General features: G+C 35.3%; 1 protein-coding gene across 1 annotated transcript; it reads left to right on the top strand.

Moving 5' to 3' along the window:
* Positions 1–12,775: 12,775 nt before the first annotated feature.
* LOC130720461 (putative disease resistance protein RGA1) lies at positions 12,776–16,278 on the top strand. Its single transcript, XM_057571106.1, has 3 exons — positions 12,776–15,664; positions 15,812–16,085; positions 16,180–16,278. Exons 1-2 carry the CDS (start codon positions 12,838–12,840, stop codon positions 16,012–16,014), a joined length of 3,030 nt encoding a protein of 1,009 aa, XP_057427089.1. The 5' UTR covers positions 12,776–12,837; the 3' UTR covers positions 16,015–16,085; positions 16,180–16,278.
* Positions 16,279–19,291: the final 3,013 nt, after the last annotated feature.

Below are 19,291 nucleotides of genomic sequence, written 5' to 3'. Positions count from 1 at the left end.
ATTCTCTTGGGTTAGGTGCTGCATATACTCTTAAATGGTAAAAACTCTTATTCTATCTTCCTCCAAGACATAAAAAAGGTCCTCTTAGAAGATTCTTTGATGGCAAAAGAGTTCAAAGAACTGTTACTATGCAAGGTAGGAAATGGAGAATCAATCAGGTTTTGGCTTGACCCTTGGGCACTAACTGGTACCTTTCGAGACAGCTTCCCTAGGATGTATGCTCTGACAATTGATAAACAAGCTGTGATTAGTGATCACGGTATGTTAGAAAATAGAAGATGGATCTAGGATATAAATATGAGAATACAATGTTTCGGTTGGGAATTAGAGCAACAAAATCTCTTCTATGCCACGATCAACTCCATTGTTCCGGCTGAAGGAGATGATGAATTACTCTGGACTGGAAATCAGACAAGATGTTTCACTGTAAAGGAAATTTGTAGGCGAGTGGAAGATAGAGTGTTTGAAGCGTCTAGTTGATCTATTTCAAACACTTACAGTAACCATGCTTTAAGAAACCCACGCAGCCCCAACCCCCATTATCAAAAACGTGTCCCTAACCCCCTATCTCGAAATCTCTGTCTTTGCCTGTGCATAGCAACCAGCGGCACACTCCTCTTCCCTTCTACGTGTTCTTTTTCTTTTTCGCTCATGAACAAAAGTTTTGGTATCCTTGTGGAATGGCTTCTGGTAAAATAATTGGGAATTAGGGTTTGTACTTTGAGTAAGGAGAAGAGTACCACCCCTTCAGAATTGCTCTTTGGATGCTTTTGAGGTATACCCATAACTCATTGATTTTAAAGAATAGTATTACAACATATGTTAGAATTAAGTAAAATTGTTTTTTTAGGACTTTGAGCATGTAATTGATGATTTCATAGTTGCTCCTGAGTAGTATAACATGAGATAATAGCATCTGAAGGTTTGCAATTTCTTATTTGGTAGTTCAGATTCGCGGCTAGTGGTTCATTCGTGAGTCCGGAAGTTGTTGGGAGCAATCGTGTTGATTCTTTGTAACAGTGAGTGGTTTTCAACTGCTATGACATTTTTCACTGTCTTATAACTGATTTAATTACTTTATCATATTGTCTATTTATCTAAATTGGGGAAACATGTTTTTATATGTTTGACTATCATTCTTGAACTCTGAAAGATGATTTGATGAAGCTGATTTTGAGCATGTTTTATGAATTGGTATGAGAAGAGAATGATATTGGGTTAATTTTGAAATTATGTGAAATTGAGATCGTGAACTTGAAAAGCTTTGATGAACATTGAAAAGTTGGTGTTGAGAATGTTATTTTGAAAAGCTTTGATGAGCATTTGAAAGCTGATTTTGAGACTGTTGATGAAACTTGTATGGGTTTGAGAAAATGGTTTTGGGGATCCTTGATAGAACCTCGTAGCCGTTAGCGGAGGTAACGACCTAGGTGCACCTAGCTAGTTTGATTCCGGGAGGAGAGGGCTATCCGTTAGATGGAGCCGTCAGTGCACGGAAAGGGCTGTCAACGAGATGTAGCTTCCCCCGATGAGATTGATGAGATTTGACATGACTCCGGGTGGAGAGGGCTATCCGTTAGATGGAGCCGCCTCTTGGGTAAGATAATCCTTGAGAGGAAAGGGCTATCAACGAGATGTAGCTTCCCCTGATGACACGATGTGACTTAAGAAAGGAAAGGGCTATCCGTTAGATGGAGCCGCCCCTATCGGAGAGGCCATCCCTTAGGAGGAAAGAGCTATCAACGAGATGGAGCCGCCTCATGGTTCTACATGTGTGACCCTATTAATTATATTTGTGGTTTTATGTTTTTCATATCTGGACATGATTTTAACTGTATTTATTTGAAATGGTTATTTATGAACTTTATGATTTTTTTGTCAAGTTCATTGTTGAAATTATTTAAACTGACATTATTGATGATATAAATTGTTTATACTGAGATGAGAGCGAAAAACTCGTGCCTAGTCTGTTTCCCTTTCCTGTTCAGGGTGGTTGTTTGACTGCTCACTAAGTCTTTGTGACTTACTCCATTCCTTATTTCCCTCCACAGATTTTCAGGCAACTGAGTAGCAGACTGTTGTCAGATTCAGATCATTCGACTTAATTCCTTTGGCAGGTTGTCATGTTGGTGTCTTTTAGTTAATCCTGGTTATCTGCAGCTATATGGAGTCCTAGGTGGATTTAGATTTGGGATCGTGATTTATTGTTTTATTTTAAGAGTTGGCATTTTACTTGAAATACTGGTTATGGAGGAGCTTATTGGCAGATGTTGTTATTTTTGAAACTTTTGAAAATACAAAGGAGATTCTACTGAAAATTTTACAAATTTTGTGTGCATGATTATTTTGAATAAATTGTTTGAAAAATGATCCTATAAGGATGAGGCTTGTCAGGCTAGGGTGGTAGTCTGTGCGCCGGTCACGACTTGGGATTTTGGGTCGTGACAATAGGATGCTGAAGTGAAAGCTATCCTCAAGCAATTCCAAGTCTCTCATATTATCATTGAAAGTGATGCCTTTATTGCTGTGGGATGGACTCAGAACAAAGCTCATAGACCATGGAAACTTCTAAATGGTCTTAACTTGATTGATATTTTGTTAGAGGAAGTTGATTGTATAGCTGTTATTCATATATATATATATATATATATATCGAGAGGCTAATCCACTAGCGGATTTTTTAGCCAAAAAAGGTTGCAACAGAGACGTTTCAGTTTGAGAATTCTTTAGACCTATAATGCTTACTTGAGGGAGCTTTCCTCAAGACCTTCTTTATCTTAATATCCTTTTCTTAAAAAAAAAATTCTCTTGGAAAATCATGCACATGAAACTTAATTGGCAGGTAAATCTCTAGATCAAAATTCAAAGTAAAATAACATTTACAATTCTAGCAAAATTTGTAGGAAATAAATCTGATTTATTTTTTTTTAATTTGGTACGTAAATCAAAAGGAAATATACCGGTAAGAAAACCCCTATTAAGGAATCATATGTAATAAGTGGGACAAATTTACAGAAAAATCCTAAGAAACTCTATGGGAAGATTTTAAAAAACACAATGTTAGATAAATTCAGATGAAATAAGGTAGTAGGAAAGTCCAGTACTTGAAAAGTGTAGAAAAATATACAAGAATAAATTGTTCAGAAATTACATAAGAAAAAACCATGTAGAAATGGACACGATTGCGGGAAAATTAGTAGAATATTTGCAAGAAAATTTATCAAGACATTAGAATAAAATATTTTTTTTGAAAACAAAAGATCTAGATGAGAAAAACGTTCGGGATATACAACATTCCTCAAAAGGGACCAAAAAACCTGCAAAGCCGACAACAACCAACCCAAAAATAGGAACAACCAAACCAGAAAAACACCAACAAAGGAAATGGAAACAATGCCCCCGAAGCCAAAGAGACCAACCCCTAAAGAACCTTAACAACCCAAAAGACCCCTAAGAATTAGCCAATACTCAAGAAACTACCTCAGCTCCCAAAGAAGACCTGTACACATTGATCTAAGCCACGATACAGTAGAGGGCAACATCATCTGTGTAGTCATACTTCATGCCATATTGATTTTGCGTGAAAGTGATACTCCTCTTTCTTTTCAGAATGCCATAAGGCTCCAAACACTCCTTCGATAAAACAATAAACTCCCTCTCTCGAATCTGAATCAACATCTGCGTTAATCACTACAACAAACCAATTAGGGCTATCAATAGGGCCATTTTTCTTCCTTACTCTATTCTCAATTTTCTTAAGTTTTCCTCTAGTAGGGGTAATCAACTAATCCCTAGGTAAAGCAATGCAAGGAGGTAAAGCAACAAGCCCTTAAATGAAGAAGAAGTCTTACCCCTACACCTTGGGCATAGTTTGAAGGATCGCAACAACACTACAAGAGAAGAATAAAATTTTAAGGTCTTAAGCCAGAGGAGTGAAGATTGTAATAGCTATGTTTATTACTGTCTTTATTTCTTTCTAGTTAGGTTTTTTAATTCTTAGGAAGAACACCTAAGTCCTTTAGTTAAAAGACTCTCTTAAATATCTAAAAATACTTAATTTGAAGTTAAATGGTCTTATAATTAAAGCTTCAGAAACCCTAGGAAAAGGTTTCTTAAAAAGTATTTTAAGTGGTTTTCATAATATAAACAACAAATTTGGGTAACAAATTACCATATTTTAGTAACGATTGCTGGCCTGTGAATTTATATTGGGAAATCGATTAAAACTTATGGGAAATCAATTTCCAGCACGCTTTTTTGATAAAAACACTTCTCTTTCACACTTAGGCTTGACCATAAGATGCATCTAAATTTGTGAAAGGTTTGGCATGAGTTTATAAGGGTTCATCTCTACAATAAAAAAAAACACATTTTTACATGTTATGAGCAATAACAACGTTTTTGAACATATTGCAGTACAATCATATTGACCAACAAAAACTTTCTCTAAACTCTATTGTCTCAAACTTTTAGGAAAAAAAATGACTCGCTCTATTAACGTCTAACATCATAAGTTAAGTATGAAGAAAGTAACATCCACTAGATTGAACAGACAACAAAAGAACTTATCGTCTATGTCCTTGAGGATATAATAAGTCTAATCGGATGAAGCGCCATTGTTTGAAGTCTATGTGGAAATAGCTAAAGAATTCAAAGTGTATCACATGAGCTATAAAAGGAACATCCCTCAAAGGCTCAAAGTGAAAGTATAATGTTGTCATACATGTCACATCAAATAATTTCCTACCAACTACAAATTTTACTCAAAGAGGAAGATCCACTGCGCAAAGCATATACCTACACTATGGATCACCTTTAAGGAAATACCACTAACTAAGGTACATCAAATATGCAAGAGCATTAATTAATGCAATGGAGATAGCCATGTGGTCATTGAATCGTAAATTAACGGAAGGGTACATACGTTACAATGTCTCTTAACCTAAAGAAGGCGAATAAAAGAAAGACTTGAAGAAATAGAACCAACGGAGTCAGATTTGAAAGAATTGAAAAAGTGAGAAAATGCCTCAAAGTAAAAAACACTACACCTTCAGAGATCCTACACTAAGTCATATTTTTCTTAAATACACTTAGTATTCTTTTAGTGTCATATCTTGTATCACAATAATAAAGAGTTGCTTGATCTTAATCTTTCTACATCACTCTTTTTGAAGAGAATTTAAGTAGAAAAAAAATTATTTCCTGGATCTAGGAGAAGTCTCGTAGAATACTTTGTTGAGGAGAAGTCCTTTAGAATACTTGTTGAGGAGAAGTCCTTTAGAATAGTTGTAAAGGAGAAGTTCTTGATACTTGATTGAAGTAGTGAAAAATCTTGGTGGGTACCAAGGCCGGGACGTAGCCTACTGATTTAGGGTGAACCAAAATAAATATCTTGTATGATTTTTATGCTTTAGTTCTTATACTCGAATACTTTATCCGCTGCACGATCACTCTTTTGAAATTTTTTTAAGGACCTAATACTTATTCTAAAAATGTTGTTTTAAAAAACACAATTCAAATTGTATTCCTGGATTATTTCTCACACCCTTATAGTCCATATAAGGTCTGAGTATTTCTAAAAGAATAAATTCATCCAAGCAATTAAAAAGTATGACAACATCCAATTTTTAGTCATATCACAAGGTGAGAATCACCATTGGTTGTTTTAAAGTTTGCTTCTATTAATTATAGAAGTATTGACATCAAAAGCCAATTACCATTATTATATATAAATTTTTTTTGGTAAGCTAAATTAATATATATATATATATATATATATAAATATATATAAAAGAGGAGCAAGGGGCTCCTCAACCCATTAGATACACCATTATTATATATAATTAAAGACATGAATTACAGAATTATGAAATATTAACATGATGTTATATAAATTTTATGGACATTGTTTCTAAAATTTATTATTTAAGTTTAATTAGCTCGTGCAAAACAATAATATTATCGCATGTTATTCTTGCTGCAGTAAATGTAGTTGGATTAAGGCAAATAATCATAAATATCAACAATATGTATATATTATTAATATTTATCACTTATTCAAAATATTCAACAAGCGTTAGTAGTATAGATTTGATTTTTATTTTTTTCTTTCACACTATATAGAACCAATGTCAAATAAAGTGGGAAAATCCGGTTCCCTCACCAAGGCTAAATATTCAAAGCCAAAGGAAGAAGTACAACCTCAAGCGAGTAGCTCTAGTCAAGGAAAGAAGAAATCGTTGTGGTCAAAAGTTAGGGAATCGTTAAATAAGAAAGATCATGGATCAAAGAAAAAGAAGATTCAACAGTATGATCCAATTAGTTATGCACAAAATTTTGATGATGGAAAACATGGGAATGATGTTAACAATCCAAGTTTCTTAGATCGATTCTCAAATCCATGAGGAAATTGAGTTTATGGTAAACTCTGCATTGGTTCTACTTGCTATATGAAATTGTTAATTGTTGGATTAAGATATATAGATTTTAGGATTGTATTGTTTTCCATAACCTTTAGGATCAATATTGACATATTAAGTATGGTTTATGACTAAATATTGTAAATGTGTATATAGTTATTTGCTTTAAAAAATAAAGTAATAGCAATTTTTTTTTATTAGTTTATGCATAATCTCCTTTAAGTTCTTACTTTTTTGAACTCTAGGATTATTATCAATGGTAATAGAATATCATCCTTTGCACACCCCTAAGAAGAAAATTCAAGTGATAGTTTCAAAAATATAATACCAAGATGGGTAATCTAATGAAATTGTAAAAGTTGTAACTTGTAATCATCTCAAGCTATTCATGATTCTTTATGTTTCAAACTTTGAAAGGTGAATATATTTTCTTGTATATTGTATTATAGAGGATGTTTATTTCTAAATATATTTTTAGTGCATTATTACAGATTATTACCTTTAATCCGTCCACTTTTTTTTTTGTTTCAGGTCAAAGAATACCAATACACAAATAGAGTTATACGACTTTTCTAGGACACTTTAGTTCTTGAAATGACTTCATTTTATTCGTTCACTCTGATACTAAAATATGATATTTAAAAAAAAACTTAAGTCAAATAAAAAAAATGAGGGTCTAACATCAATAATTAAATATGACAAAGGTGCCAAATGTGTATGTAAGTATTTTTTTCATACCCAATTTTTTCAATTCAAATAACATCATTGATGTCATATATTTATTTAAAAAACTTTCAAATATAAAAAAAGTTGAACTCACTCAATCAGTATTGACTTAGAGAATCAATAGAATTATACATTCATATAAAATGAATTATTTTAGTAAATTCTGCTTAAGATGATATAGATGAAATTAATCATCTTCACTCAAAATCTACAAATGTATTTAAATAAAATGTAACCACTATATATTGAAGAAAAATGGTTAATTTGTGCGCGTGTATATATATATAAATAAATAAAAGATGTATTATATGAGAACATAAGAATGAATAAGGGGAGGTTCAAAAAATAATGAATAAGGACCGTTAGATCTAGTTATGGATACTCAGCATAAAAAATATTTAATGGTCACATGATCACTTAAAACTCATGTGACTTTTTAAAAAATCACATGACTTTGCGTTTTAATCTTGATCATTCACGATTAGATCTAATGTCACGATTTATTCTTATGTTCTCATATAAGATTACCTTTCATTCACGATAAGATTACCTTATATATATAATATACTAAAAGATTGATTTTATATGTTAATTTACACAACAAATCTTTTATTTGTTAGATTTACTAAAAGAATATATTTCCTAGTAGATCTTGCCATATGACAACCCTAGTTATTATTTTAGTGTATTTTTAATCTTTGGTACATATGTAAAATTAACTATGCTAATTTAATATACTCACATATTTTTATTTTAGAAAAATCAATACATGATCATTTAAATTTTAATCCTTATGACGAGGGCAAGGTGAACTTTGATCATGGGGAAACGACTAGGTTTGTTGTATGATTGCTCGGGTGAGGAAGCCCTCCATGCCATAGATGCTCGGATCAGAGCCCGCAGGTTGAGATAGAGCTGAGAGGTTATCCTACTATTGTTTGGCTTTTTTTTGGGTTCCTTTGTCTGGTCTTTTGGTTGCCTTGGTCGGGCTTTTGATCGTTTAGTTTCGGGGGTTGTTCTTTGTTGTTAGGTGATTAGCTTTTTTTTGCACTCTAATCACCTCCATTCCCTCTGTATTCTGTTCCCAAAGCTGTTATCTAATAAATATTTTTGCTTTCAAAAAAATAGAACCGATGAATCGGTTCTCGATGGATAGTTTAAGTGGTAAGAGTTAGGGGACATATAGGCAGGGGAGTGAAAGGTCCAGAGATCAATCTCTAAAGAGTGTAATTTATCTTTCTGTTAAAAAAACCAGCGAATCTATTATCCACTGTTATTATTGTATTTACTAAAGGAAAGTTTTTCCTATGTCCCATGTTCACTCGCGTCCTCCGGGGTTGTTCAATTTTTTGTTTGTTGATGTTTTGGCTTCTATGCCGGTTTCTTCTTGATTTAATAATATCGTTTGTTGCGTTCAAAAAAATATTAATTTTGATTCATAGTCAATTAAAACCATGACACTCTATATTAATTAAATTCAATCATGTTAATCAATAAATACATTTATTTTTTATTCTATACATGATTAGTGTAACACCCCAATTTTTAAAGTATTACTTTGTGCCAAAAAATGTGGAAATAAATATACCAAATCATCCTTTCGTGAAACGCGGGTACTTTTTTTTGAAAACATAAATGATAATGTGAGAATTTTAAATCATGCATAAATAAGTCAATGTGAATATGTACATAATATTAAAGGAACCACATTGTTCAAAAGACATGTGCCCCACGGGCACAATATTATCGTAAGTACTAACTCCACACAAAAAGGAGATCAGGACACACAAGAAAGACTCCATAAGTGGCGCATTGCGCATTACTTGTCATCTCACGCAGCTCTGGCTAGGAAAGTTTTGGTATTTAAATTGTCCATGTGACGCAACTCATTTTCTTTGGAACTTCTCAGATACACTAACGCTAGTGAAACGATTGGCTTTCGAACTTAAGTTTGGAAATTTCGAAATTATTCACAAGATTTTGATGGTTACTAATGTGATCCTGATTGAGAAATTGACGCGATATATTTATTTTGTTTATCTTAATTTTTATCAGATGGGTACTAGTACATTATTTTAATTTGGTTTATATTATATACATTGGGTATTTTTAGTTATGGATATTGTTTTTAAATTTTGAACTTCAAAATTATTTTATCAAGCGGGCTTTTGGTTATACTTGTTGATCTTAGGCGAGGAAGGAAAAGTTTGGTATTGAAGTTGTCTGTGTGACACACCTCTCTTTCTTGGGAATTTCTCGGATGAACTTACACTTGTGAAAGCAAGTGGTTTTAAACTTAGCTTTTGAAATTTTTGAAAATTGGTCCCTAGTTTTTTATGGGTTACTAATGTGTCCCCTGATAAAAAATTGGGGCGTTACAACGGGGGGAGATGGAGAGGAGAATCCAAGCCTAACTCGAATCACTATTTCGTACTGAGATGGAGGAAGTTGAGGCACAGAATGCCACGAGGTCTGCGAGAGATTTTTGTTGCCCCTCGGACGATTTATGATTATGAGGACACTATCGTTCTACCTAATGACGGATCCAAGTGGTGTGGCATGAGGGCAAAAATGCCCTACTTAATTTTGGAAAAGAACATTAGAAAAAAAATTGAGTAGTAAAAGTATGTGATTTTTTATGTTCTATTTGATAAAAAAAATGCCCTCACTTATGTCTCACATTGCTAAATGCCCTCACTTGTGTACTACATTGCAAAATGTCCTCACTTGAGTAGTAAAAATATGTGGTTTTTGATAGCCTCATTGGTAAAAAATGTCACAACTTGTGTTCCCTTTTGGTAAAAAATGTCATCTTTTCTAATGGTATATGTTAATGATTTTTATCATGAATTTATATGTATATATTGCCCCCACTGCATCAAGTTTCTAGATCCGCCCCTACCTATCATTAATACCAACAATTTTGAGCTCAAGCCAACGCTAGTTTGGTGGAAGTGCCACTAAAGACCCTCATTCTCACAGTATAAACATAAACAAATGACATGAGAAGGATTTGTTAAAATAAAGAAAAAATTAATAAGGATAAAAAAATTAAATTTTTTTTACAGAGACAATTTTAAGGTGCCCACCAGAGTGAACCTTTATTATTTTAGTATTGAAGTGAATGATTGTTTTTCTTCAGGTTCGGGTGAAAGGTTAGCCATCAAAGATTGCAGGTTGGAGCTCCAACGACCAAGTGGGCGGTGGTAGCTTTGAGCTCCAATGATAAGAGTCATGCATCTTTCCGATGGTCTTGTGTGGGAGATGTTAGGTTTGAAAGAGAGAGGCTAATTACCTTTACACATTTTTTATGACTCATTCAATCCTAACCATTGATCTTGAGAATATTCTTAAATTCTTATATCTAATGGTTATTATCAATGGTTCACCGGTGGACCAAAATAATAATAGTCCAGCCTACAGTGTAAAATATGAAGAAAAAACGTAAAACAGTTATTTATTTTTCATTTTTGACGTTAAACTTGTCTTTTCTTCTTCTCCTTACTGTACAGAATCTCCATTTAGATTTTCTTCCTTACATTCTTCTTCTTCACCTAGCAGGCGCAGAGCAATCTTTCCATTCAAGCACGTCGCCAAACAGAAGGTCCCTTCGCTGTGCGGAGGAGGTAAGAAAACGGTGATTACTCATTGTCTCATTGTGGCAAGTAACAATGAGGGGTGCTTTCCAAGGCTAACATTCTGTCAAATTTTCCCACTTGCCATCAGATATTAATCTATGCAGCTGGTCCATGATTGCAATCATCCAAAACCATCAAGGGTTAATCATCTAATTGGTCCCTGTCTTTGTCTCGCCGTCTGAAATTAGTCCCTCCCCGGAAAATCTGCAAAACTGGATCCTCTCATATGTAAAGTGTGTGGGGCAGGTCCTCGCCGGAACCCGGAGCTCCGGCGAATGATGAAGTGTCATGCTGACTCAATTAAATTAGCTGACATGGATTTAAAAATAAAATAAAAAACAAGTAAGATAATTTAACCCAATTAACCAAAATATAAAATCTTTTAACAAATCTAATCTATATCTAATTAAAAACAATCAATTTCCACCCTCAAATTAATCAGTTTCATCTAATAAATCACCTATTCAGAAACACCCCAGTCCAAACCCTAATTTTTCTTCCATCTTCATTCAAGATCCAAATGCAGGGGATGAACCTTCACCACTCTCTCTCATGAACAACATCATCACCCGCTGCCATGGACGCTTCTTCTTCTGAAACTTTCTTCCTCATCACTCTCCTCTTCCCGACGGCGATTTCTCCACTGCCAGACCTCTCTGCCACCGACCCCAAAATCCTCAACTAGTTCAGGAAAGGCCTCGACAACCCGGAGCTCCTTCCCTGGCCAGAACAAGGCGGTGAGTCATGTGGCACCCCGCGTTGGGAGATGAGAGAGATCGAGAATGAGGAACCCAGGTGAGGGCTCCATCAACGAGACCACAAATCAAAACTCCACCGTGAAGCTATTGTTGTCCGCCATTCCTCACCACGACCACTACCTTGTTACGCCACCGCAGGGACAGCCACGGTTGCTGCCTCCCCATTTTCGTTTTCTTGCTTCATCCTTTTGCTAGATCTGGATTTTGGTCGAAAAATGCTTTAGATCATGGTCTAGAGAGAGAGAGAGAGAGAGAGAGAGAGAGAGAGAGAGAGAGAGAGAGAGAGAGAGAGAGAGAGAGAGAGAGAGAGATAGATGGGGATTCAGATCATGGTCGAAGGAGTTTCTGAGGGTTGCCTCTGATTACCCATTTGAACCTTGTGAGTTTTCTTCCTCATCCACTGGTGGCTTTTTGGACGGTGAGTGCGTGTTGTGTGAATTCAGCAAGCAATATTTGCCATTTGTCACACTGAATTCACATTGTTGGGCAAGTTGGTGTGATAATTTATGGGTACAAATTTATTTTTTACTTAATGGTATGATAATGGACAATATATACAGGTGCACTATTATTTGTAATATCTCATCCCAATTAGAACAGATTTTGAAAAAGCCATTTTTGTGCGGTGTTTGTTTCTCTGCCTGTGCTCTATTTTATGCTCTTCTTTTCTTCCCCTTTCAATTCTTTGTATGCTTGGTTATGGTGGTGGTGAGGATTGGGGCTTTGTTTTCTGGATTTTGATTTGTGTTTCTGGATTTACAAGTCTTGTTGAAGAAACTGTTCTGGAAACCTCATGATGTTGATTAGATTAGTGTTAGTAAGTTAATTAGGATTAGTTAGATGTTAGGGTTAATTAGGGACTTTTAATTAAATAAAACTTATTTGAATTTTTTTATTTTTTTTCCTTGACACGTCAGCCTCATTTATCCGGTCAGCATGTCTATTCATCACTCGTCGGAGCTCCGGGGCTTCGGCGAGGACCTGCTTCAGACTTATTGCAAACGAGAGGACCCATATTTGCAAATTTTCCGGGGAGGGACTAATTTCAGACGGCGAGACAAAAACAGGGACCAATTAGATGATTAACCCATTAGAATATATGCAAAGTAAAAATAACAATTACTTAGTTGCTCACTATAGTACAAATTAATAGTTGTCAAGCACAAGTTTGAATCCCTTTATTGCCCTTGGACTCCGTAGCTTAGAGTTCTCTCTTTTAACTGACTCTGCTACTGCTATCCTTGTTTTCACACTTCATCTGCACTTCTTCTCTTTTTAACTTTAGCTTCTCTGAATATGGCTGAAGCCTTACTTGGAGCTGTGTTTGAGAATTTACTCTCTATGGTTCGAAATGAATTTGCAACCATTTCTGGAATCAAGGGTAAGGCTGAAAAGCTGTCACGCACTCTAGAACTGATCAAGGCTATTGTAGAAGATGCTGAGGAGAAACAAATAACTAACCGATCCATAAAGGTATGGCTGCAGCAACTCAAAGATGCTGTTTACATTCTAGATGATATCCTTGATGAATGTTCCATAGAATCCCTTCGACTTGGTGGATTGTCCTCTCTGAAACCAAAGAACATCAAGTTCCGCTATGAGATTGGCAAAAGGCTGAAAGATATTACAAGGAGATTTGATGACATTGCTGAAGGTAAGACCAAGTTCCTTCTACAAGAGGGTGTTAGGGAAAGGCCAGCTGAAGTAGCTGAATGGCGCCAAACCAGCTCAATCATTCCCCAACCTCAAATATATGGACGACAAGATGATAAGGAGAAGATTGTGGAGTTCCTTCTCAGTCAAGAACGCGACTCTGACTTCCTTTCCGTCTATCCCATAGTTGGTTTAGGTGGAATGGGGAAAACAACACTTTCTCAGATGGTCTACAATGATAATAGGGTGAGTGACAATTTTAACCCAAAGACATGGATTTGCGTTTCTGAGAATTTCTCTGTCAAGAGAATTTGTTGTTCCATTGTAGAATCTGTCACAGGAGAAAAATATGATGCCTTGGGTTTGGATGTAATAGAAAGAAAAGTGCAAACACTGTTACAAAGTAAAAGATATTTGCTGGTTCTGGACGATGTGTGGAACAGAAATCAAGAAATGGAATTTGGATTAAGTCAAGAGAAATGGAACCAGTTGAAATCTGTTCTGTTGTGTGGATCCAAAGGTTCGTCTGTTTTAGTATCCACTCGTGATATGGATGTTGCAGCAATCATGGGAACATGCCAAGCTCACTGTTTGCGTGGTCTATCTGTGGATGATTGTTGGTTGTTGTTCAAGCAATATGCATTTGGAGCTAACAATGAGGAGCGTGTTGAGCTTGTAGCTATAGGCAAGGAGATCATAAAAAAGTGTGGGGGATCACCTCTTGCAGCACGAGCATTAGGAGGTCTCTTACACTCAAGGAATGAGGAAAAGGAATGGGTTGAAGTTAAAGAAAGTAGGCTTTGGAATTTACAAGATGAAAGATGTATTTTTCCTGCCTTGAGGTTGAGCTACTTTCACTTAACTCCAACTTTGAGGCAGTGTTTTGCATTCTGTGCCATATTTCCCAAATATACATTCATCGACAAGGAAGATCTGATCTTTCTTTGGATGGCCAATGGGTTTATCTCATCTAGGGAAAACATGGAGGCAGAACATGTTGGTAATATGATTTGGAATGAATTGTATCAAAAATCATTCTTCCATATTATCCATATAAGTGATGAAGGAGATACTACTTTCATAATGCATGACCTTGTCCATGATCTTGCTCAATCTATCATGGGGAATGAATGTGTGATTTTGAAGAATGCAAACATGACAGATTTGTCTTCAAGCACACACCATGTTGTTTTAGATCCTAGTTCAGAAAAGTTATCATTCAATAAAGGAACTTTCGAGAAAGTTGAATCTTTACGAACAGTATATCAGCTACAATTTTCCATTAGAGAAATTTCGGCATGCTTCCCAACACACCACGCTCTTAGGGTATTACGGACACGTTCTTTCAATCTATCACGACTCGGGAGTTTAATTCATTTGAGGTATTTGGAGCTTTGTGATTTTGAGATAAAATCCTTGCCTGACTCAATTTGTAACTTGCGGAAATTGGAAATCTTGAAATTGAAAGAGTTGCGCAAACTTATTTGTCTACCTGAACACTTGGCTTGCTTACAGAATCTGAGACATCTTGTCATTGAAAATTGTGATTCATTGTCATGTATGTTCCCTAACATTGGAAAATTATCCTGCTTGAGAACATTAAGCGGATACATTGTCAGTTCAAAGATAGGGCATAGCTTGGCAGAATTACATGATTTAAAACTGGGAGGAGAGATGCACATCACAGGCCTCGAAAATTCTGGAAGTTCATATGAAGCTCAAGAGGCCAATTTGAAAGGTAAAGAGGACCTCCGCGAATTATGGTTGACATGGAATAACAAGTTTCATGCTACTAACCCCGATCAAGTACTTGAAGCGCTTCAACCTCACTCAAATCTTAAGAAGTTGAGAATATATGGCTATGCGGGACTAAAATCTCCGAGCTGGATTGGAATGCTCAACAATTTAGTTGATTTTCAACTTCATCATTGCAATGAATGCTTGCAACTTTCATCGCTTGGTAGACTTCCATCTTTAAGAAAACTTAAATTACGGTATGTGAATAATATCCAGTGTATGGATGATGATGAATCTTACAATGGTGTGGAGGTGAAAGCTTTCCCGTCTTTGGAGCAACTCTCATTATATGATTTACCCAAGTTAGAGATGTTGTTGAAAGTGGAAAGAGGGGAGATGTTTGCCCGTCTTTGTAGTTTGCGAGTTAGAAGGTGTCCTAAACTTGAGTTGCCATCATGCATTCCATCACTTACAAGCCTCTATTTATGCGAGTATACAAATGAGCTACTGAGGTTTTTCTCCCGTTTCACTGGTATTACCTCCCTCTGCCTTAAGAATGGCCAAGAAGACCTGCCATCCCTCCCAGTAGAATCACTGGCTTGTCTTAAAAATCTGGACATATATGCTTTCCCAAGATTAAAGGAGTTACCAGGTGAACTCTTCAACAATCTAATCGCTTTGGAGCATCTGGAAATCCGTCGGTGTGATGAGCTCGAGTCTTTGCCAGAGCAAGGTTGGGAAGGTTTTCGCTCCCTTCGAACTCTAGAGTTATATGATTGTAGTGGATTGAGATCCTTGCCGGATGGAATTCAACACCTCAATGCTTTGGAGGACCTGCGAATAGTTCGGTGTGGTGAGTTTGAGTGTTTACCAGAGCAAGGTTGGGAAGGTCTTCGCTCCCTTCGAACTCTCCACTTTTCAAATTGTGAAGGATTGAGATCCTTGCCGGATGGTGTTCGACACCTCACTTCACTTGAGACTCTAACTATTTGGGGATGCCCAACATTGAAGGAGCGGTGTAAAGAAGAAACTGGGGCGGATTGGTACAAGATAGCTCATGTTCCACAACTAGAAATTAAATGATGAAGAAGCAGGCACGTTTTGAAGTGTGCTGACTTATCTTATCTGCTTCTTCCACCACTGCTTTCAATTTGGTAGGATCTCTCTTCCCCCTCCACATTTTTTCTGTTAACTACATTTAGTGTTGGTCAGTATTGCATATTAAAAATATCTTGTACATGTTTGCAGGATGTGGCACTCTTGATACCATGTGAGAGTGAGTGTTTGGCTTGCTGAATCCATTCAAAACAATGTTAGTGGACAGAGAACTTTTAATCTTCTTCTTCATGACTCTGAAATTATTTTTTCTCATGGTTATGAGGACATGGTAATTAGCGTAAACATGAATATTATTAATAAAGACATTATTCTTTTTGCTGTAGATTTGAATTTCAATGGGATTTTCTCCCATTTCAATTGTTTTATTCATTTGTTTTATCTGCTTCTAGTCTTGTGTCTCAGGGACTAGTTTTATGAGCTGTTTTGATTTCACACGCGCAGGAAATGGGATGATTAAGACCTGAAATGAGATTAAAAAACTTGTAAGGTGTAGTATATATTATTCAAATCATTGAATAAAAACATGAGTACATGACTACACTGCATGCAGATATGGGTTAAATGGTTCATGATTAAATAGTAGGATTAATATTTTCCATTCACCAATTTGCTTCTAAATAAGTAATGGTGTTTTTTATTTGTTTTTGATCTCTGCTCAATTGACTTCTCTTGCTCTTGATACTGATTTTTGGTTTACCATGGAATAGGTAAGATGGATAATTTACTGATTTGATCTACAATAGTTTTAAACTTTTAGGAGGCCGAGAATAAATTATCTTCTACAACGAACCATGTTGTTGATAATAAATTTACACACTACACCAGCCATGGGAGTCCAAGGTTGCTTGGTTAGTAGATCCGAGACCTTTAATAAAAACTTTCTGATGAAAAACCCCAAATTGTGTATGTTAGTTTCAGCATGATATAAGGCTTCTTTACTATAATTATTATTGACAAATGTGTGCTTCCTGTAGTGCTTTTTTAATGGGCTGCATTGTGTTTTTTTGCTGGACTACGTGATCAGAATGAAGCAGTTACACATTTTAGCATAATCAAAAAATTCCCAAGCTAGAAATGACATTCATTGTTGAGATAAACACAATAAATTTAAAAGTTGAGGATAGTAATAGAATAGCATATCAAATATTGAACTCGGTAACAAAGAGGAGGTTGTTGTTGTTTCTGGGAATGGTTTCATTTTGTAGAAGACAGCATTATATGAAATGGAATGATTTAGACCTGAAATTGGCACTTTTTCCCGTTTTCTGTGACCTGCATTTTTGGTTCTTACATTCTCACATTTGAGAGTGACATTGATTACCGGATGAGATGCCACTTTGGAGCTATTTTTACTGATAAATATTTATGAATTTAAAGGTAGATATATGGAGTGAAGCAAATCATTCCTTGTTGAAATCTGAGGTGTGTCTGCATACATTTTTTTCTTTATAACTTGATGATTGTGCTATATTTTTTCTAATTGTCTCATATTTTTCTTAATGCCAATGGCACCAAATGGATTCTGGCTATCAATTCAAATGCAATCTCTGCAGCCTCTGAAAAGAAGCACCAGAGAGGGACTATGAGAAGTTCAGAACATCCAAAAAACACTTGAGTTGGTTTCATCATTTGGGAAATTTCTAATTTTTAAAGACCATAATTCTGTGAAAATTTTGGATCAGTTATAGGATTCTGGTGTAGAGTCCAGTACTCTGCAGAAGATGGCATTTCTGCCTTTGTTCTGAACCGTTGTAGATCTTGCTCATTTTATGGACTTAATAATGATATTCAAGTATCTTTATTCTTTTTTTCTTTTTGAAAGGATCTTTATTCTTTCTATTTTATAAAATAATGATCTTGTTACACTATTAACTGGTGTGAACCTTCAAAAAAAAAAAAAAAAACTGGTGTGGGTATGGCTTTGTCTTCACCCTTCATTGCTAATATATATAATTGCAGATCTGCAAGCAGTCTAGCATTGTTTTCACCCTTCATTGCTCATTAATGCAAAACCAATCTCTGATCTTTTTTCTTTTGATTTCAGCTTTTGCATTTGGATATGGCATTTAGAAAGAGCATGAAGTTTGTAGGATCAATTTCTCTGGATTGCCCAACACTGAAATGGAATTAATTTGGATATCACATTGAAATTAAAAATATACTAGACATCACATAACCCAAAATCTAAGTCATTGCATATTATAGTTTATCCATTTATTCTGCAAAAATCTGGATCTCAAAACCAAAGAGGCTAAAAAGCTTCCCAACTATTGTACTGGCAAACTCTCTACTTTTCTAATTGTGAAGGATTGAGATAACCTGAAAAACATTAAAATGAATGAAATAAGACTAAAACACACTAGACTAAAAGAACTAAACTAACCTAAAATGCTCATAAAAATGACCTTAAAGACCCAAGAAAATAGCTCTAAAACCCGGGTCAACAAGCCAGAAAAAAAATTTCTTTGCCATTTATTTCATCGTGGCTCATATATCCCTGGGTATGGGTTGACCATTAGCTCCTTTAGGTTCTTATTCTTCTATCCATGAGGTCTCAAAGGTCAATATAAGTGGCTTCTATAAACAATATCATTCTAGCTTAGCAGTATTCATTATCTTCACCTTGAATGTTAGTGTTTTGAAGACATAACGACCTTCGACAAGATAAGTTTGGCTTGTGCTAACTTCAACAACTGGATCTTTCCTTTTTCATTGTTTGGTGTTCAATCCAGAGGAAGAGTTTTGATATCAACTGAAACAATACAAGAAAAAAAAACAGGAACTTGAATTGTGTTGTGTTTTAAAAATACGTTCTCTTAGACTTATCTCTGTATCAAATTTTAAAAATATAGACGCCGAATAAATGATTCTTTAAAATTATCGTCTAACGAATTTGCAGTCGATGACTTGCAAATGCCAAAATAGTAAAACCGTGTCATTTTCAGAATAATTCTCTTAAAGAAGATTATTTGTTAGATAGTCAAGAGATAAATGTAAAAGAAGATAAACTCACACATTTATCTTGGTTCACCTCAAAAACCTTATGCTACATTCAATCCAAAACCATTATTGGGATTTTCACTTATTAGGGGTAGTTCTAGGCCGGGACCTAAATCATTGGCCATATGTTAAAACCGTCGCTAATGTGAAGTGGACCTGACCCGTCTCTTAGGCCTACCCACATATTAGCATCGGCAAGCTAACACTAACATTCTATGGTTTCTCCGCTTGATCGTACTTA

Source organism: Lotus japonicus, chromosome 5, assembly GCF_012489685.1.
Source record: "Lotus japonicus ecotype B-129 chromosome 5, LjGifu_v1.2".
NCBI lineage: Eukaryota > Viridiplantae > Streptophyta > Magnoliopsida > Fabales > Fabaceae > Lotus > Lotus japonicus.
The sequence above is the reverse complement of the archived record's forward strand: the minus strand, read 5'-3'. Positions and strand labels throughout refer to the sequence as shown.